Consider the following 21717-nt stretch of genomic DNA (forward strand, 5'->3'; position numbering starts at 1 on the left):
AATGTTGGAGACAATTTTAAAAAATGTTTTGTGTCTCTTTTGTTTGCTGGCTGTTCGGTGCCATTTTCTCTCGTACACATTGTTACAGCACGTTAGAAGTTTCTGTGTCACCACTGAAAAAATAATGTCTTGTGCAGTTCTTTGGGTTCTATGAAAGCCACAAGCATCAGATAAGAAGTGGAGGCAGGGGAGTGAAATAAATATGGAAGCAAATATTTGAAATAATCTTGAGAGCTTTTTTATATGTCACCAAATGACCAGGTAAGAACAGTAAGAAGTCTCACAACACCAGATTAAAGTCCAACAGGTTTATTTGGTGTCACAAGCTTTTGGAACGCTGCTCCTTCCTCTGGTGTTGTGAGACTTCTTACTGTGCCCACCCCAGTCCAGTGCTGGCATCTCCACATCAGGTAAGAACAGTAAGGGGTACAGCTGATATACCCTGAAATTGTTTTTTTTTGCAGTGCACGAGTGATTCATTTTGGTGCACGGGCCCTTTTTATTGATGCAGCTATGCATGTATGGTTTCTTGAAGTGGCTGATTTGTGCAGGGACTAGGCAGGAACTTTTGGATGGCCATGCGACTTAGAGGGAAGATTGTATTCAGGGAATGGAGTTTTTACAATAAGTGCAGAATTTTTTTCCAGCCTAGTGTATAATAAGTGCTATGAGAAAGGACGCACCTCTGGATCTAGCAATAGAAATTGAAGAAGAACAGATCAGCAAGTAATTGAAAGAGAACATACAGGCTATAATGATCACAGTGCAATAAGGTTAAAGGTCACGATTGAGAAGAACCAAGTTAAGACAAAGACCAAAGTGATAAATTCGGGTTTTTAAAAAAACCTGATATTAAGCGGGTAAGCTTGGACCTAGGGGAAATAAGCTGGAAAAATATACTGACAAAGTAGAATATTCCAAAACATTTAAAACCATGATCTAGTGTCAAAGATTTATATCTCATCAAAAAATGAAGCACAAGCTAGCCTATAATAACACATGGTAGATGAATGAAGAAATTGTGCCAAAATTAAAATGAAAACCGTTGTACACCAAAAGCATAAGTGACAAAGGAGAGGATGGCAAAAGCAATGTGAGTCAGTGTCTGGTGGCGTGCGTTATGGTAAAGGTCAAATGTTTGTGTGAATGAGCAGTGGAAGATAAGGTTACATGTTTGATACAAAGTGCTGGTGACATGAAGCAGTGGATAACAGAGTTAAGCATGAGGCAAAAAACGAAGGAAACTTGGAAACACAGGTTCACGACAGATAAGGAAAGTAATCGAAGTTATAAGACCTACAGTTAAGAGAGAGAGTACAGGCCCAAGGAAGAAAAAGGAATGTAGAGGTTGGACAGTGCAGGGACAAAGATGATTGGACCAGAAAAATAGATATAGTATAGGGATGGAGAAAATAAAAAGAAATGCAACCCTCAAAAGAGAGTGAGTGAGAGCAGAGCTACAAATGATAATCTACTGATTCATCGGCTTGAATATTGTGCAACCTGTAATTCTTGGTCCTGAAATTACCAAGTTCTTACGTTGAAGTGCCTGTCTAAAATTGTGTCGGATAATTATTAAAAATGGCTAAATAAATTAGAGAAAGAAATGAAGAGTAAAGATTAGTGATTGACCAGGATTATTCAGGGATTGGGGGGGGGGGGGGTGCTCCAGCATAAATAATTTCCCTTAAGCAAACATAATTGTCACTGAATGACTAAGGTACAATATGTTAATAAGATATACACAAAAATCATTGTCAATACAAAAAGGTTAGGAAAGTAATCTTAACAATGTGCAAAAATGCCACTACAATTTTAAATGATCAAAGATTTGAAATGGTAACATATTCTGCAGACACATAAATAACAAAACAAAAATCAAGATAGGGATAAGACTGAAGGGATACATGTAAGAAACTCATCGATAATAGTGAAATAATTAGATTGCTGCAATATTTATCGGGGAACTCAAATGTTGAGAATGACATTAGAAGAAGAGATCAGTAAAGTTTAAAGGAGATTTAAAAAGGAAGATAGAGCAGGTGTAGGGAACTACAGATTAATTCACTTAACAGTGATGGAAGGAAAGATAAAGGAATTTTTGCTCAAATGTGTAACGGAGAAACATCTAAGGGGGCGATTCTTCCAAAAAAATTCTAAGTATTGAATTTGCGAGAAAACTGGAGTAAATCATGCTGTTTTTTTTCAGTGCAAGTTTAGGCTAGAATCTCCCACACACTGTGCACTGCAGAGGCCACCAGCGTGAATATCGTTATATTTCAGGAGGTGGGGCCTCTTCCCGCCTGGGAGGCTGAAACCAGCGGGGCTCTGCGCATGCGCAGCGATCCTGAAATGTCAGTCTCCCATTTGTTGGCCAGCTCGATCGCTTGTCAGCCTGGGACTCCCGCTGTTCCGGCCCCCCCCCCCCCAAACCCTCATGGCCCCCCCCCGACCATTTCCCCCCCAGCAGTGCAGACAACACCCCTCTCCTCATCGGCTGACCCCAACTCCCCGGCAGATAACCTCCCCTGCAGGCAGACTGCTCCCTGGCAGACCCACAGCCTCAGCCTGCCCCGATCGCTGGCCTCCCTCCTTACCCCATTGATCCCCATGCAGAGTGGCAGTGGGACCCTCTAAGCCCCACCCCACCGAGTCCTGCCATCTATAGGCCCCACACCCTTGGCACTATCCTCTGCCTGATGGGTAGTGCCAAGGTGCCCCTGGGCATGGGCACTTTGCTCATTGGGCAGTGCCAGTGGGCACAGGCTGGCACTTCCAAGGTGTCCATGCCCAGGGGTGCCCCGATTGGCCCCCCTTCACTCCAGCGATGTCGTCCTGATAATTCTCGAAAGTGGGGAGCTACTCTCAATCCCGCCAGAGTGAAATACTCTGGCGGGGTGGGAGAGGTCACTGGGCCTGGAGAATTTAGTCCCAGGCCCGCTAATCACATTGAAATAACATTAAAATTAGATTAAAATTACTTACCTGTTTTTCCACCAGTTTCTAGCGTGGACTTGACGGCACAGGAAATCCAGGGCTGGGAGATGTACGCGAGGCGGGAACGCATGCGTGAATCCTGCACATGCCCTGACCCGAGATTCTCCCACCCCACTCCACTAGAAAACTATGCAGTGAGGTGGGAGAATTGCCATCCTACAATCTGAAACTATAGTATAGAATATTAGTATTGATTTGTAAAGGGAAAGGCCTACTTGATGAAGCTTTTTGGATTCTCAGTAACAGTGTAATGCAGCATGGGGTGGAATTTTCCCAAATAAAGTCTAAGTGTGATGCTGGTGTGAAATCGGGAGTGTGACCTTGGCATTGCAATCTTCCGGCACTGTCAACTCCCACCCACCTGGCGAAGGGACAGCCTGTTCCGAAAGCTAGTGGCTTTTGCTACCAAATAAACCTGTTGGACTTTAACCTGGTGTTGTTAGACTTCTTACAGTTTTTCTGACAGCAGGGAGTTTTGCGCAGGCAAGTGGGGGCAGGGGAGCCTACCTACGCTGGGGAAGCCAGCTTAAGACGCTCGGGTGCCATTGTGCAGGGTGCCTCGATCTCCTCCTGGGTCGAGAGACCTTCTCTCACCTCCGCCCACACCTGTCAGCAGCCCCATAACAGCAAGGGTCGCTGGCATTGGAGCATCAGGACCCCTGGTGCCACCATTCCGCCCTCCTCCCTCCCCCATCCCTGGCATCAAGCATCAGTTTGCATGCCAGTTATTTGTACTGTTGCTAATCTGCTGGATACGTTTATGGCTATTGAACCTCTAGAAGGTCAAATATATTCAAAATATTCAACATAAATTTGGCAACTGTTGCTGTATCTGATGAAACAGGGAGTTTTTAATTACTTCTCATCTCAACTGTTCAACGGTTGTCTATCAGTATATGATGGAAATTATTAGGGGCGACACAGTGGTTAGCACTGCTGCCTCACAGCACCAGGAACCCTGATTCCTGGCTTGGGTCACTGTCCGATTCCTGGCTTGGGTCACTGTCTGTGTGGAGTTTGCACATTCTCCCAGTGTTTGCGTGGGTTTCCTCCGGGTGCTCCGGTTTCCTCCCACCATCCATAGATGTGCAGGTTAGGTGGATTGGCCATGTTAAATTGCCCCTTAGTGTCAGGGGGAGTAGCAGGGTAAATGTGTGAGGTTATGGGGATTGAGCCTTGGTGGGATTATGGTTGGTGCAGACTCGATGGGCCAAATGGCCTCCTTTTGCACTGTAGGGATTCTATGATGTTAACCAAGAAATAATTCCATTCTCAGTTTAAACATGAAGGCTATTAAATAGTGTGCTTTTGGATTTATTATGAGACAAGATTATAATTTTCTCTGTTTTGGTCTCATTTCCAGTTGTTATGATTTGTACCCTGGTATGAAACTGGTTGAGCCTTTGCCTGTGAACATTTATTTTCACAGCGTACAAATATGCATGCTTTTTTTCAGGATGGATATGATGCCATTAATCCTGACTGGACGAAATCAGTGGAGAAAAGGAAGAAAATAAAAGGTATGAAATGTTATGAATAATGGAGTAGGTTTCCTCTGATCTTTCAGGATTTTTCTTTGTTTTCAAAAATCCAATTCTGGGAAATGGCTTTTAAATGGATAGCTGATCTTTTTCTCTTTCTTCGCTTGCTGTTTAAAATTATATTGTGAACATGCTACATTCAAACAACAAAATTCATTGAAATTCTTTGTTTAATTAGTTTGATCAGTTTAATCAATTTGAAAGAGGTTAGACAGCAAGATGAAAGAGACTTTTTATAAAAGAGTGCAGTAGAGTCCAAATATTAAGAAAACAAAAGGCAATGCAGATGTTGGAAGTCTGAAATAAGAAGAAAATGCTGAAAACATCTGCAGGTCAGGCAGCATCTCTTGATGGATGCTGTCTTTGATGCAGCTTTACTGCTAAGCATTTTCAATATTCCCCTTGCTTGTATAGGTATTTAAAATATGCTTTATCTTGTCTGACTGGGTTACATTGTTTCTTTGTTGAATAATCTTGGAATATAATTTCATATAATATCTTGTCCTTTAGACAGATCGTCATTTTATCCCCTCTGTGATGTAAACTGGTGGGCTGACAATGCACTCATTCTGGCTCGCTGTTCTGGTGCTTTAACTGTATCATCTGTGAGGACATTGAAAAACCTACTCGGACAATCTTGTGAATGGTTTGAGCCTTCCCCTCAAGTCAGCACTGCCCATGATGGAAGCTTTATGAGTTTAGAGGTACTGAAAATGAAGTTTGTCCTTGATTAAATTTGTCCCTGATTAAGTTGTAGATTTACAATTAATAATTTGTATGTTTTGCTGTTTTAATTTTCAAAATTTTGATCACATTTTTAAATGTTTTTGTGGCTTTGTATCTTTGCAACACATCTAATTTTCCCTCTCCTTACTCGAGGCATAAGCATTGTGCAACAAAATAATTACAGTTAGCACACCTTGATGTGAAAATAATAGCATACTCTCAGTGATTCTTTCTTCCTTTCTCCAACTTCCATTTTCACAGAGTGGAAAGGATCATTTAAAAATAATCATTTCAGGATGTGGGTGTTGCTGCCGAGGCCAGCATTTATTGCTCATCGTTAATTGCCCTTGAGAAGGTGATGATAAGCTGCCTTCTTGAATTTCAAGAAGACTAAAAATGTCGAAGATGGACAAAGGTTCATTGATCCTGTTCATCTAACGCATTTAGGTGGCTGAGCATCTAATTATATCTTGAATTATCCACTTTGTCCCAATGCTGCAAATCCCTCAGTGTTGGTTCAGATCCCATCATCGCATGCCTTTTGTTGATCATTCTTCATTTCTATAAATGGTACTTTTGCATTTCATGGCATTAAAATCCTGCTTTTTCTAACCTTGCTGACCTATACTGATTTGCTGTCACCAATACCTTAAATGATCCTCATTTACAAATTCTTTCACAACTTAACACTATCGTACCTTTTTGATGACTTCAGGTCATGTATGCTCTTTGGTCTTCTGGTCTGACCTCATCAGCAATGATATCCCACTATTACTGATGTCTTGGCTATTTTCTCTGGATCCCCTTCATTTCCCCCAACTCTTGCTAAACTCTTCTATTTTTCCTTTCCCTCGTGTAAAAACTTCCTTAAAATCCATCTGTTTAATAAGAAGCTTTATTGTAAACATGATATCATAGCTCAATAGACTAACCTTCATTACAAAGATTTCTGATCTCTGGACAATAAAACTTTATTCATATGATGCAAAACAACCACAACCTGAATAAAGTATTTAGTATTTAGACAGTGCTGTAGAGCAAAGTAATTAACCAGTACACAAACAGAAATTGTCTTTCGAAGATTTCCTCCAATGCAGAGATCAATGATTTTTTAAAAATGAATAAAACATTCCTCTCACCCATGGATTAGTCCTTTAACCACCCCTATTAATTGCCCACAGGCAATAGGAGAAGTAGTAAGCCATTCAGCCCATCAAACTTGCTCTGCCATTCAATAAAGATATGGCTGACCTAATCGTGGACTTAGTTGCACTTTCCTGCCTGTCCCCCATACCCCTTGACTCCCTTGTAGGTCAGAAATCTGTCTAACTCAGCCTGGAATATATTCAATGACCCAGCCTCCATTGCTCTCTGGAAGAGAATTCCAAATACTAATGACTCTCCGAGAGAAGAAATTCCTCATTCCTCATTTTGTCTTAAATGGAAGACCCCTCATTTTTAAACTTTCCCCCATAATTCTAGATTCCTCCACAAGGGAAACATCCTTTCAAACCTCCCTCAGAAACTTGTATGTTTCCATAAGAGCACCTCTCATTCTTTTAAACTCCAATGAATATAGGCTCCCTCTGCCCACCGTTTCCTCATAAGACAACCCCTTATAACCTTCTCTGAACTGCTTCCAATGCACATTAGTCCCTCCATTAATATGGAAACCAAATCTGCACAAAATACTCTAGCTGTGGTCTCACCAATGCCTTGTACAGCTGTCACAAGACTTCCCTACTTTTAGATTCCACCCCTCTTGAAATAAACACCAAGATTTCATTTGCCTTCCTAATGACGCACTGTACCTGCATGTTAACTTTTTGTAGTTCATGTACAAGGACACCTAAATACCTCTGTACTGCAGCAGTTTATAGTCTCTGCCCTTAATCTCACATTCAGCTTTTTCCTTCTTCCTGCCAGAGTGGACAATCTCATATTTACCCTATTATACTTCATCTGCCAATTTTTTGCCCATTGGTTTAACCTACTACCAAAAGAGAGAATGCTGGAAAATCTCAGCAGGTCTGGCAGCATCTGTAAGGAGAGAAAAGAGCTGACGTTTCGAGTCCAGATGACCCTTTGTCAAAACTTTGACAAAGCTTTGTGGGCTTTGACAAAGGGTCATCTGGACTGGAAATGTCAGCTCTTTTGTCCCTTACGGATGCTGCCAGGCCTGCTGAGATTTTTCCAGCATTTTCTCTTTTGGTTTCAGATTCCAGCATCCGCAGTAATTTGCTTTTATCCAGGGCTTAACCTACTATTTTCTTTTGTGGACTTTTTGGATCCAATTCATAACTTGCTTTCCTATATATCTTTGTATTGTTGGCAAATTTGACTACAATGCAGTCTGTCCTTCCATTCAAGCCATTAATACAAATGGCAAATAGTTGAGGTCCCAGCAATGACCTCGGTTTGTCAACTTGAAAATGATCAATTTATCCCGACTGACTTCCCTGTTAGGCAATCCTCTGTCCATGATAATATATCACCCAAACATTATTAAGCTCTTGTGGCTTTTTTGTGACATCTTGTCAAATGCTTTTTGGAAATCCAAATACACTATGGGTGGAATCTTCCATTATCTCAGAAAGCTGGTTGAGGCAAGGAAACCGGTGTACAGCTTGCAAGCTGCACAACTGGCTTTTCTCTACAGATACTCCAACACTCTGTGCAGAAAGATCTTGAGGCATGGCTCACATCATCACGCTGGCGGGGCAGGATTGGTTTAAAAAAAACCATCCGAGAATCCCGATAGGAAAAAACAGGGCAATCCCCCACACGGGAGGGGTGGAAGACTTCTCTTCCACCTCTCCTGACTGCCTCAATGCATAATGGGAGCCCAGTGGAGCTCCCTAGAAGGCTGCCCCAGCACTGCCCCCTTGCTGCTCCGTATCAGGGAACGATGCCAAATTGCCAGGGCATGTCCCACTCTCCTCTGGGGCTACACTTTCTGTGTACCTTTGAGGTTCCCTTCACCTGATCCACATTTTTAAAAAGCAGTTGTAACCCTTGCCGACATAATGTTATGTCAATGAGGAGCATATTTCCAAAGGTGGGGGGATCAAATGGTGGGGAAGCCCGCTAATTATGTGGAAATATATTAAAATGGAGTTCCTGGGCAGGAACCTCGTTATGTCACTGGTGAAGGATGGGGAGAATCGGTAAATGAGATTTCATTGGCAAGATTCCTGTTTTCTGAGCCTTGTGATATTTTGCATTGACGTCGCCATTTGCAATCATGGCTGATGCAGGTGCAAAATTGCATCCTCCATCGACTGAGTTCCCTTTTAATCACTCTGCTTGTTATACCTTCAAAGAATTGTAAATTTGGCAAGCATGTTTTCCTGTCACAAAACCATATTGACTCTGATTGTATTATGGTCTTCTAAATGTCTCAACTACTTCCATAATAATGGTTTCTAGCATTTTTCCAGTGAAAGAAGATAGACTAACTGGCCTATAGCTTCCTGCTTTCTGTCACCCTCCTTTCTTGTATGATGGTGTTACATTTATAGTTTTCCAATCTGCTGGGACTTTCCAGAATTGAGGGAATTTTGGAAGATTACAACCAATACATCCACTACCACTGCAGCCACTTCCTTTAAGACCCCAAGATGTAGACATCAGGACCATCCATCCCGTTGGGTTTTTTTTCCAGTCCCTTTCCACTAGTGATTCTAATTGTTTTAAGTTTCCCCTCCCTTTTCTCCTTGCCTTGTTACCATTCTTTGTGTCTTCTACTATGAATACAGATGCAACATACATGTTCAAAGTCTCTTGCCATTTCCCAATATTAATTTCCCAGCCTAACCCTCCACGGGACAAATGCTCAATTTTGCTGCTCTTTTTTATACAAGTGTAAGAGCTTTTATTAACTTGGTATCCATTCCTTTCTCCCACTAAGGTGAAGCCTTCGGATGTTATTCTGCAGTAAGGTGCTATTGAAATGCAAGTTGTTGTTTATGACAGTCAACTTTTTTATTATAAGATATGGAAAAAAATATCAACTACTCAACAAATGCTAACAGTTTTGAGTACAGTGTAAAATTATATGAATTGAATGGGTCAAATTTTCCGACATGGACCCCATACAGACCATTGATATTTATGAAGGATCATCATCTTGTTTCTGAAACTGCTCTGCAGTGACATTCCCTTTCTGCTTGTTTGAAATCTTCTTTTGCTGGATATTGCCTCTTCTCTGCTCCTCAGTCCCTTCTTGCATTAGTTAGCAATTATTTTCTCATTCATCTTTGAGTAGGCTTCACTAGGAGCTAGAAATTTAAATCTGCAGGAGAAGGTTTGCCACACACAGCTCTGGCTTTAATTAATTATAATTCATAATGGCATCGATTTCTTTAATCTCTGAGATAGGTTAGCAAAACTTGGTGCTCTTTAGCAAAATGTACAGTTCAACATCGTTGTCATGCCTCAAACCTTCTTCCAAACCTGAACTCAAATGATCTATAAATAATGCCAGTTTAGCAAATTGCCTTCATAAAGGTGATTATCTGAACCCGTAAAAGTAATGTTGCATTTTTCTTTCTTTTCTCAGTGTGAAGTAAAGGTAGCTTACAAGAGACATCGTTTGGAAACTAATTCATTAGATGATGATGAAGGTGAGGAGGATTCTGGCTCAGATGACGAATCTTCTGCCAAAGCTCGATATTTTGGTTACGTGAAGCAGGGCTTGTATTACTTGACCGAAATGGAGCGTTTTGCTCCTCCTCGAAAACGACCACGAACGATTACTAAGACCTTCAGACTTGTAAGTTTGAGATCTACAACTCCAGAGGAACTCTATCAAAGAAAGGTCAGTATATGTTTGGACCTCAGATACTTTTCTCATGTTTTCGTTTTTGAGTATTGTTGAGAAAAGAAAGCTGTCAAAGCATTTTGAATTGCAGTGATCAAGATGCTTCGCAAGAATGCCATAATGAGGGGGAAACAACAATTTCTACTACATGAAAAGAGAATGCTGATTGGTTGGTAAGTGGACTCTGATACAAATATTGCCATAGAGAATGCATTAGTCTGTTAATCATCATTAACTGATGAATTCCCCATGGCAATGGCTCTACCAATCAGAGTTCACTTGCCAACACATCAACATTCTCTTCTCATACAGTAGAATTTATTGTTTTCCCCTTATACTGGTATTCTGGTAAAGCATTCTAATGAATGCAAGGCGAAAAGCTTTGATATGTCTTTTTTTTCAGTGATAATTTGGTAGTTGTAGTGAATGTAGGAGTTGAAAGAATCTGTTGTCAGTGTAGTCAGTTTGCTGAAAAGATCAATTTCATATGTAAATTCCTTGACTTCAGATAGCAGTATGTTAAACTTCCTCTCAGACCTTACCTTAGACGATGAATTAATGAATGAATGTATTAATTGTACATGCACTTCAGTAATTTGTTTGTCATTCATTGGTTCCATTCTAAATTCCTATGTCCACATTTAGAATGGGAGATACTTAGGTAAACTTGTCACACAGTAATTAGTTCTTCCACCAATGGAAGTGCTACGACATTTGATTTTTAAGTCTCCCAATTCCTGTCTGCTGGGAAAATCATACAATTTAACCTATTCTATTTCTCTGATTCCCACGTTGTCATAAATTTCACTATTTAACTTAAAAAATGTCAATTCAAAATGTGATATGAAAATAATGACACAATCTGACTTAACATTTGGGATTCTTATTATAATATATTTATCACTTGTCTTCTAATCCTGACTTCCTGTGTGCCACAAAATTAAAGTAAATAGAAAAATGTGATATAAAGCAAACAGCAAATTTACTGTGATCTGCAGAGCACTGCTGCTTACAATATGCAGAATAACAGTTTTTTTTCCCGCAGAACTCTCAAAGGTTCACGTATTATCCTTTAGTTTAAAGTCAAGTTTGTATCTTTGATTGCTTCAGGCTCACAGAATCGTTGGATAACAGAATAAATAATATCTGTCAGTGAAATCTGCCTAATATAATTGTCTTCATGAGACCTTGCCAGAAGTGTGTGCGCCTAATTACAAATTCTGGGCAGACTATCACCTACCACCTTGTTGCTGGAACAGCCCAAGTATTAGCCAAGCTCCTTTTGAATTCAAAATAAAATAAACATGGCTTCTGTTTAAGATATTATAATTTTCACGTCTCCGTTATAGCAGACATCTTATGTTTTTGGAGTTTTTGTGTAGCAGATAGGGTTATTTTCTTTAAATGAGTCTGGTTTTCAACCATGAAGGTAACATAATGAAAAAACAATTGATGCACCAAGACTTCAATTTGTTGCAGGTTAACACTTCTGTGTAAAAACCTTCTGTCAAAACTGGAAAAGGGAGGTATCCAAGTTGCTCTATAACACTTATAGATGTCATAAGTTGTGCTGGATAGATCTGCTAAATTCAAGTATGAAGAATAGTCACTTTTAAACAGTATTTTTAAACTAAAATCTTCAGAAATGCTAGATTACACATACAGATCAGCTCAGTCAGCGTGTGAAAATATGAGAAAGCAAAAGTTGAGTAAACAGCTGTGAAGTGAAACCAGTGATTAAAATGAGATATTGCAGATTTTACTCTGTTCCTTCAGTTTTCACAAGAATGCAGGAAATAAGAGCAAAAGTAGACTATCTGGGTGGTTGAGTCTGCACCGCTATTCAATATGATCATGGCTGATCACGGGATTCAACTCCCCATATCCCTTGATTCCCAGAGAGACCAAAAATCTCTTGGGCAATAGAGCATCCACAGCAAAAACAGAAAATGCTGGAAGCTCTCAGCAGGTCTGACAACATCTGTGGAGAGAGAATAGAGCTAACATTTTAAGTCTGGGTGACTCTTCGGCAGAGCATCCATAACGCTGTGGGTTAGAGGATATCAAAGATTCACAGTGAAGATGCACATATTTGAGTGAGAGACTTTCTCCTCACCCCAGTCTTCAATGATCAGTCCCCTTATCCTGAGGGATAGATTCTCCAGCCAGCGGAAGCAGCCTTTTGGAATCTACCCTGTCAAGCCCCTTCAAAATTGTTTTTGTTTCAATGAGATTGTCTCTCATTTTTTTAAACTCCAAAGAAGATAGGCCCAATTTACTCTGCTTCTCATCACAGGACATCCCTCTTGTCCCAGGGACCAATCTAATGAACCTTTGTATTTCGCTTTCCATGCAAGTATATCTGTCCTTAAAAATGGAGACCAAAACTGTACCTGGTATTCCAGACGTGGTCTCACCAATGCCTTGTGTAATTGTAGCAAGACTTCTTTACATCACAATCTTTCACATTGAATTTAGATAAAAATTGATGTTGGATTGCATTTTAGATTGGCAACAAACATCCTTAGATTCACTACCCGTAGTAATTTCCAACCTGGCTGCAGGGCTAAATCATCATCCATTTTGCAATAATTTTCTGAGGCTTAAAATTCTGATAGCTTATTCACAAATCCATTATTGCATATCTGAAATAAAGATGGCAATGTACCTGCTGTAATTCCATTCATTTCACATAAACACTATGTAGCAGGATTAGGAATAATGATATCTGTGGAGAAATAACATTGCCCATTTTATTTCATAAGTTTCCTCATCTGTAGATTTGGAAACTTGTTGCATCTAATCAATAGCCTTTCGAATCAAGGAATTTTTCATGACTGAAACTTGCATTAAGAGATGTTGCTGTTCAATGCATGAAGGAATTCAAGTTATTGAGACCTATATCACTTACAAAATCATAGTACCGTAAATTTTGTACATCCTTTTCTTGAAGTCCAGAGTGAATCCCAAATATGTTATCTCCATTTCATTTCTCTGAATTGTTGCATTCGGTGATTCTTTCAGAATCAGTTTTAGTTATATTACTGGAACCCATTTACTTGCAGTCCTCCTGAGACGATTGTACACCCAGAGGCACCTGGATGGTTGTTATTTGATATGTGAAATTGACAGGTTATTGCAAAAAACCTCAGTCATTTTAATAGATGTTCACAGGGATTGAAAACCAAGCACTGTATTTAATCTGCAGCCTACTGTAAGTGAACATTAAGAATGAAATAAATGACTCCTCCAGATTATATATTTTAAAATATTATATAAATAAATGTTATACATATAACTTAGTGAGGAATCTATTGGCTGCAAACTTATTTGTTGCCATGCCCTCAAGGAAGATCAAATTTGAACATCATTTATAAATTTTTGGGTGTACAAGAGTGCCCATTTAGGAATAAGTTTCTGTGTACTCTTCTGAAGCAAAATTTAAACACTTTGCCAGGGTAATAGAGGGAAGGCTCTCTTTATCTGCCCATCTCCTTCCTTACCTGAAAGTACTTGCTTTTGGTACTACAGGTACAAATTGTTCTATTTCCCTCAATATTGTCTTCCTTTACCTTGTCTGTGAAGATTCAAGTTTCTTTAAAGTAACTTATATTTTTGTCAGTTCTGTCTGATGATTATTTTTGCCCATTTCCCATAACACCAATCCCCTTGTCTCATATAACGTGATCTTCCTATAAGTTTCCACTGGTTTTGTACTTCAACTGGTTGCTAAGAATGTAAAAAGCAGTCTGGCAAGAACTCGCCCTTTCCCATCCCCTTTCCCATCCAATGTATCAACATATATTGCCTTTTCTTTTATTCTTCACCTTGGCCCTGGGTGCCTGAAGACGAAGTCTAAAAGAAAAATTAAATCTGTAATCGTGTTAATATAATCATAATCTATCCACACCAGATTCATATCCCATATTTATTTAAATAGAGATTTCCGAGGCACAGGTTGCTAAATTAAGAAAGAGAGGGTCTAGAATTTCTTAATATTGTGCCAGGGATTAATTAGGTGCCGTATTTTAAAACTATGTCAGGTGTAAAGTAAATCAAAGCAGAGTAAATTTCCACATATGTTGGGTTTATTTCTTAGAGAGTGGTTAGTGTTTGGAATTCTACACCCCAGAGAGATAAGGAGTAAGAGGGGAGAGATTCAAAAGTGTTTAGAGGGGCAATTTTTCACAGAGGGTGGTGAGTGTCTGGAACAAGCTGCCAGAGGTAGTAATAGAGGCGGGTACAATTTTATCTTTTAAAAAGCATTTAGATAGTTACATGGGTACGATGGGTATAGAGGAATATGGGCCAAATGCGAGCAATTGGGATTAGCTTTGGGGTTTTTAAAAAAAAGGGCAGCATGGACAAGTTGGGCCGAAGGGCCTGTTTCCAGGCTGCAAACCTCTATGACTCTATCTTTTTCCTTATTTGGTGCTTTCCCCATGATGGTGGAGTTAATCATTAGCACAAAGTAACAATTTAATACTCCGTAGTGCAGTAAACTGTCAGTAAGCTGTTGTACGATTGTTTACTTTAAAAGGTCATCTGAAAGATTGACTTTAATTGAGGCTTTTAAACAAACATCACAATATTCCAAAAATAAGTTTAAAAAATAGCCTTTAAAATTGTATTAATTTTGGAAAGTAGTACACTTTCATCTAAAAGAACAAGGGCAGCAGATACATGGGAACACCACCACCTGCAAGTTCCCCTCCAAGCCACTCACTGTCCTGACTTGGAAATATATCGCCGTTCCTTCGCAGTCTCTGGGTCAAAATCCTGGAATTCCCTCCCTAATGGCATTGTGGGTCAACCCACAGCACATGGACTGCAGTGATTCAAGAAGGCAGCTCACCACCACCTTCTCAAGGACAACTAAGGGTGGGCAATAAATGCTGGTCAGCCAGTGACGCCCATGTCCCACAAATGAATAAAGCAAAAAAGAGATTAAATAGGCAAATGTGAAAGGTTTACTCAACATTTTAAGTTTCTTAAATTTTATTATATGGATATGTGTTGTAAGTATTTTGTGAAAAAATCTTTTTCAGATTGATAATGAAGAATATGGTGAAGCATTGGCTCTTGCACAAGCCTATGACCTTGATAGTGACCTTGTGTATCAAAGACAATGGAGAAAATCATCTGTTAATATAGCTTCAATTCAGGACTACCTGGTATGTTTATGCATAGTCTTAAATGGCTAGCAATAGATTGGTGGTATTCCCAGTGCTACAAATTGCTTTTAGATTGAATAATTTTGTTTACAGAATTTTAGCAACAAGGCTGGGCTATTTTGCTTAGTAAGCTTGCCCTGTTTTGCTTGATCTCAAACCTGTCTTTTCAACTTGTTCATGAGTACTCTTTTTTTTCTCCTGAAATATATCTTGGAGCAAACCATTTAGGCAGATTCAATGGTGTAACCAAATAACTTGTTCCATACGATAATTAGCCTTTGTATGAAAGACCTCTGCCTGAATCCCTTACTTAATTCTTTCTTGTCTTCTAATGAAGAGGAATCCATATTTAGAAACTACTACTTTAGGTACTTGCCCCTCATTGTTACAAAATTGGTGTAGAAATAGACTCGAACCTCAAATCATTTGTCCTCTTTCTTCCATGTCTGAATGTTTTTCTTGTGTTTATCATTAGGTGTTCTCAGATAGTGTAGTTTCTCACTTTCTTTTTGGTGCCTTCCCCTCTTTATTGACTTAATTAATACATCTCCAAAGATGTGCAGGTTAGGTTGATTGGTCATGATAAATTGCCCCTTAGTGCCAAGGAGATTAGCAGGGTAAATACATGGGATTATTGGGATAGGACCTGGGTGGGATTGTTGTCGGTGCAGGCTTGATGGCACTGTAGGGATTCTATGATCTGATATTAACCCAAGTTGTTTTCACTTGTCTTTCCAGAGTAAAATTAGGAAGCGTTCATGGGTGTTGCATGAATGTGTGGAAAGAGTGCCTGAAAATGTTGATGCAGCCAGAGAACTGCTTCAATATGGATTGAAAGGAACTGACCTGGAGGCACTTATAGCTATAGGAAAGAGGGAAGATGGAGGCAGGTATGTCATCCATTTTGAGACATGTATGACTCCCCCCCCCCCCCCCCCCGCTACAGTATATTGTGTAACAATGCCAGTAATGTAATGTTTTCCAGCATGAATGTTACTACTCAGATGTTCTGAACTGCCATTTGTATTTGTTTAATTTCCCAGCAACAGCAGGGCAAAAGTGTCTATTTCTTTATTTTGCTTTTGATGTACATTATAAGTTGGCGACTTAGGTGCAATTATTTCAACTTTGAAAGTGAAAATTAAGGCAAGCCTATTGACCAGATACCCCTCACACACAAAAACAGAAAATACTGGAAAATCTCAGCACTTCTGACAGCATCTATGGAGAGAGAATCGAGCCAATGTTTTAAGTCTGGATGACCCTTCATCAGAGCTACCATATCCCTGCTGTTTCAGACTATTCAGAATTATTCTCTCTTTTCCAATTTTTGTTTCATATTCTGCTTTGCTGGGATAAATTACTTTAGATTTACCGCATTTAATGCATGCAAAAACACAATACTACGGATGCTAGAAGTTTGAAATAAAAACAGCAAATGCTGGAAATACTCAGCAGGTCAGGCAGCTCCTGTGGAGGGAGAAACAGAGTTTACATTTTAGCTCTTATGACTTCATCAGAACTGCATTTTCTGTTTTGTTACTGCATTTTACAAATATCCATGATGTGCTTTATTTTAACCAGTTAGTGCTTGCCAGAAGTTTTTTTAACCAATAAATAAGTTGCTTTTCACAAAGCAGCATGAAAATAACTTAAAAGATTCAGAGGCATAATGTTTCAATGGTTCACTGCAATTATTTGAATTTTATGGTGATTGAAAATGTCACTGATATTTTTACAACACCTACAAAATCTGCTGAAGTTTACTGCAATCTCCAGAAAATGTAGGCCACTGGGGCAATAATTTTACACAATGTAATAAAACCTCTATTGAACAAACACATTAATCTTTTACCTTGCAGAATTGTTGCAGTTCATTACAGAAGCAGTGGGTTTATAATCATATATATTACAACTTGAAGCAGCATATAGTCCTTTGGAGAATTATTTGCTTTCATTTTAACAGATTCATTTTACCTGGAGATGTGGACATTGACGAAATTCCCTATGAGGATTACGTGTCACCAGTTGAAGAGATGCAGAGGAGAAAAGAAAAAGAGACAGCAAGGAGACAGAGGCTACTCCAAATGGTGGATTTTTCCATGTGAGTAATAATGGTTACTTCACAGTCAACAATTATAAGCATAGCCACTGTGTGTTTCTAGAATGTTTAAGTACATATTATATACCATTTGCCACAACTTGTTACCTTGGGCTTGGGTTTCACCCTCAAGGCAGGTAACGGAAGTCAGGAAATTTCCTAGCTTGGCACCCCAGCTTTGGGAGAGAGTGCATTTTCATTCTGGGTCTTGGTGGGGCTACTAACTGAAGTTGGGCCTACTATCTCTGGAAACAGCTGCAAGGGCTGCTGAGTGCGAAGGCCGGCTGCTAAAAAAAACCCTTCCCTACTGTTCTTGGATTTTGCCCCAGGCTGGCACGGTGGTTAGCTCTGCTGACTCAAAGCATTGGGGATCCAGGTTTGATTCCAGCCTTGGGTGATAGTGTGGAATTTGCACGTTCTCCCCCCCCCGCCCCCCGTTTGTGTGGGTTTCCTCCAGGTCTTCCAGTTCCCATCCACAGTCCAAAGATGTGCAGATTAGGTGGATTGGCCATAGGAAATGTACAGAGGGTGGAGAGGAGGGCCTGGGTGGGATGCTCTTTCAGAGAGTCATAGTAGACTTGATGGGATGAATGGCCTCTTTCTGCATTGTAGGGATTCTATGGTTCTATTCTATGGTTCGATGACAAAAAAAAATTAAGACTTTCTAGTCCTCGCAGTCCCAACATATGCTGTCAATTAAGCGGTGTTTTCCTCGAGCATCGCTGTTTCAACATTTGAATGGATGTCTGATCTCTCAGCCAAGCCTCATTTTGCATTCTTACGATGTTTATGACTGACTGTTTTGATTTTGCTCACACAAGAAATAGGAATAGGAGTAGACCGAGTGGCCTGTCGAGCCTTACAATAGGAACATGGCTGGTCTTGGGCTTGAACTCCACCTTTCTGTCCATTCCTCCTATCCCTGATTCCCTGAGAGATCAAAAATCTGTCTTTCCCAGCCTTAACTGTGTTCACTGTTGGAGCTTCTACAACTCTCTGGAATAGCGAATTCCAAAGATTCACAATCCTTAAAATGAAGTAAACTGTCTTCATCTCAATCCTAAATGATTGTCCCCTTACCCTGAGAGTGTGCCCCATGTTTTGGATTCCCCAACCATTAAAAATGATCAGCATCAACTATAAAATGCTTCGGAATCCTGTATATTTTAATAAAAACGCCTTTCATTCTCCTAATCTCCAGAGAACATAGGCCCGATTTACTCAGCCCCCCATCATAGGAAAACCCCATCATCCCAGGGAAAAATTTAGTGAACCTTTTGATGTACTGCTTCCAATGCAAGTATATCCTTCCTTTAAATATGAAGACCAAAACTGCATGCAGTTCAAATGTGGTCTAACCAAAATCCTATACAATTGTAGCATGACCTCTTTATTCTTGTATTACCCTTGCAGTAAAGGCCAACATGCTATTTGCCTTCCTGATTGCTTGGTTTACCTGCATGCTAAAAATCTGCATTCCTTATATGTGCACATCCAAGTCCCTTTGAACACCAAAGACTATAATTATTTCTTTGAACATTAAAGAGTATAATTATTGTTAAGTGTACATGCTTCATTGCACCTATTGCTCTTTCACCTGCAATTTTATAGTTCTGTGACAACTTCCTGATGATCACTGAATTTTGGCATTTCTATATTTCAAAGAACAAAGAAAATTACGCCAAAGGAACAGGCACTTTGGCCCTCCAAGTCTGCACCAACCATGCTGCCCGACTGAACTAAAACCCCCTATCCTTCCGGGGACAATATCCCTCGATTCCTATCCTATTCATATATTTATCCATACACCCCTTAAAATTCACTATCGTACCTGCTTCCACTGCCTCCCCCAGCAGTGAGTTCCAGGCACCCACCACCCTCTGTGTAAAAAAAAAACTTGCCTTGTACAAATCCTTAAAACCTTGCCCCTCACACCTTAATCTTATGCCCCTTGGTAATTGACTCTTCCACCCTAGGGAAAAGCTCCTGACTATCCAATCTGTCCATGCCCCTCATAATCCTGTTGACTTCTATCAGGTCGCCTCTCAACTTCCATCGTTCCTGTGAGAACAAATCAAGTTTCTCCAACCTCTCCTCTTAGCTAATGCCCTCCATACCAGGCAACATCCTGGTAAATCTTTTCTGTCCCCTCCCAAAGCCTTCACATCTTTCTGGTAGTGTGGCGACCAGAATTGAACACTATATTCCAAGTGCGGCCTAACTAAGGTTCTATAAAGCTGCAACATGACATGCCAATTTTTAAACTCCATGCCCCGGCCGATGAAGGCAAGCATGCCGTATGCCTTCTTGACTACCTTCTCCACCTGCGTTGCCACTTTCAGTGACCTGTGTACCTGTGCACCCAGATCCCTCTGCCTATCAATACTCCAAAATGCATTACCTCACATTTGTCCAGATTAAACTCCGTCTGACATCTCTCCGCCCAAGTCTCCAACCGATCTATATCCTGCTGTATCCTCTGATGGTCTTCATTACTATCCGCAAATCCACCAACCTTTGTGTCGTCCGCAAACTTACTAAGCAAACCAGTTAATTTTCCTCCAAATCATTTTCATATACATATATATATATACAAACTGCAAAGGTCCCAGCACTGATCCCTGAGAAACACCACTTGTCACAGCCCTCCATTCAGAAACACGCCCTTCCACTGGTACCCTCAGTCTTCTTTGACCGAGTAAGAGTTTTAACAGCACCAGGTTAAAGTCCAACAGCTTTATTTGGTAGCAAATACCATTAGCTTTCGGAGCGCTGCTCCTTCGTCAGATGGAGTGGAAATCTGCTCTCAAACAGGGCACAGAGACACAAAATCAAGTTACAGAATACTGATTAGAATGCGAATCTCTACAGCCAACCAGGTCTTAAAGATACAGACAATGTGAGTGGAGGAAGCATTAAGCACAGGTTAAAGAGATGTGTATTGTCTCCAGACAGGACAGCCAGTGAGATTCTGCAAGTCCAGGAGGCACGCTGTGGGGGTTACTGACAGTGTGACATAAACCCAACATCCCGGTTTAGGCCGTCCTCTTGTGTGCGGAACTTGGCTATCAGTTTCTGCTCAGCGACTCTGCGCTGTCGTGTGTCGTGAAGGCCGCCTTGGAGAACGCTTACCCGAAGATCAGAGGCTGAATGCCCGTGGCCGCTGAAGTGCTCCCCCACAGGAAGAGAACAGTCTTGCCTGGTGATTGTCGAGCGGTGTTCATTCATCCGTTGTCGTAGCGTCTGTATGGTTTCCCCAATGTACCATGCCTCGGGACATCCTTTCCTGCAGCGTATCAGATAGACAACGTTGGCCGAGTTGCAAAAGTATGTACCGTGTACCTGGTGGATGGTGTTCTCACGTGAGTTGATGGCATCCGTGTCGATGATCCGGCACGTCTTGCAGAGGTTGCTGTGGCAGGGTTGTGTGGTGTCGTGGTCACTGTTCTCCTGAAGGCTGGGTAGTTTGCTGCGGACAATGGTCTGTTTGAGGTTGTGCGGTTGTTTGAAGGCAAGAAATGGGGGTGTGGGGATGGCCTTGGCGAGATGTTCGTCTTCATCAATGACATGTTGAAGGCTCCGGAGGAGATGCCGTAGCTTCTCTGCTCCGGGGAAGTACTGGACGACCAAGGGTACTCTGTCCATCGTGTCCCGTGTTTGTCTTCTGAGGAGGTCGGTGTGGTTTTTCGCTGTGGCGCGTCGGAACTGTCGATCAATGAGTCGAGCGCCATATCCTGTTCTTATGAGGGCATCTTTCAGCGTCTGGAGGTGTCTGTTGCGATCCTCCTCATCCGAGCAGATCCTGTGTATACGGAGGGCTTGTCCATAGGGGATGGCTTCTTTAACGTGTTTAGGGTGGAAGCTGGAGAAGTGGAGCATCGTGAGGTTATCCGTGGGCTTGCGGTACAGTGAGGTGCTGAGGTGACCGTCCTTAATGGAGATGCGTGTGTCCAAGAATGTAACCGATTCCGGAGAGTAGTCCATGGTGAGTCTGATGGTGGGATGGAACTTGTTGATGTCACCATATAGTTGTTTCAGTGATTGTTCACCATGAGTCCAAAGGAAGAAAATGTCATCGATGTATCTAGTGTATAGCATCGGTTGAAGGGCCTGTGCGGTGAAGAAGTCTTGTTCGAACCTGTGCATGAAGATGTTGGCATATTGAGGTGCGAATTTTGTCCCCATGGCTGTTCCGTGTGTCTGGATGAAGAACTGCTTGTTGAAGGTGAAGACATTGTGGTCCAGGATGAAGCGGATGAGTTGTAAAATTGCATCTGGAAACTGGCAGTCGTCGGCGTTGAGTACTGAGGCCGTTGCAGCAATGCCATCGTCGTTGGGGATGCTGGTGTAGAGTGC

At 40.9% G+C, this 21717-nt stretch overlaps 1 protein-coding gene across 3 annotated transcripts in view; it reads left to right on the forward strand.

Annotated features, from left to right (window-relative positions):
- Nucleotides 1-21717, forward strand: part of nbas (NBAS subunit of NRZ tethering complex) — a 259241-nt gene that overhangs the window by 21890 nt on the left and 215634 nt on the right. For all 3 annotated transcript variants that reach the window (XR_013497784.1, XM_078213107.1, XM_078213108.1), the window contains 6 exons: nucleotides 4454-4517; nucleotides 5049-5242; nucleotides 9826-10083; nucleotides 15135-15260; nucleotides 15999-16150; nucleotides 17227-17364. Coding sequence is in view for 2 of the 3 variants with exons in the window: in XM_078213107.1 (XP_078069233.1) it covers nucleotides 4454-4517; nucleotides 5049-5242; nucleotides 9826-10083; nucleotides 15135-15260; nucleotides 15999-16150; nucleotides 17227-17364 (932 nt within the window). In the remaining variant the exon portion in view is untranslated. The remainder of the gene's footprint in view (nucleotides 1-4453; nucleotides 4518-5048; nucleotides 5243-9825; nucleotides 10084-15134; nucleotides 15261-15998; nucleotides 16151-17226; nucleotides 17365-21717) is intronic.

Source organism: Mustelus asterias, chromosome 5, assembly GCF_964213995.1.
Source record: "Mustelus asterias chromosome 5, sMusAst1.hap1.1, whole genome shotgun sequence".
Classification (NCBI taxonomy): domain Eukaryota; kingdom Metazoa; phylum Chordata; class Chondrichthyes; order Carcharhiniformes; family Triakidae; genus Mustelus; species Mustelus asterias.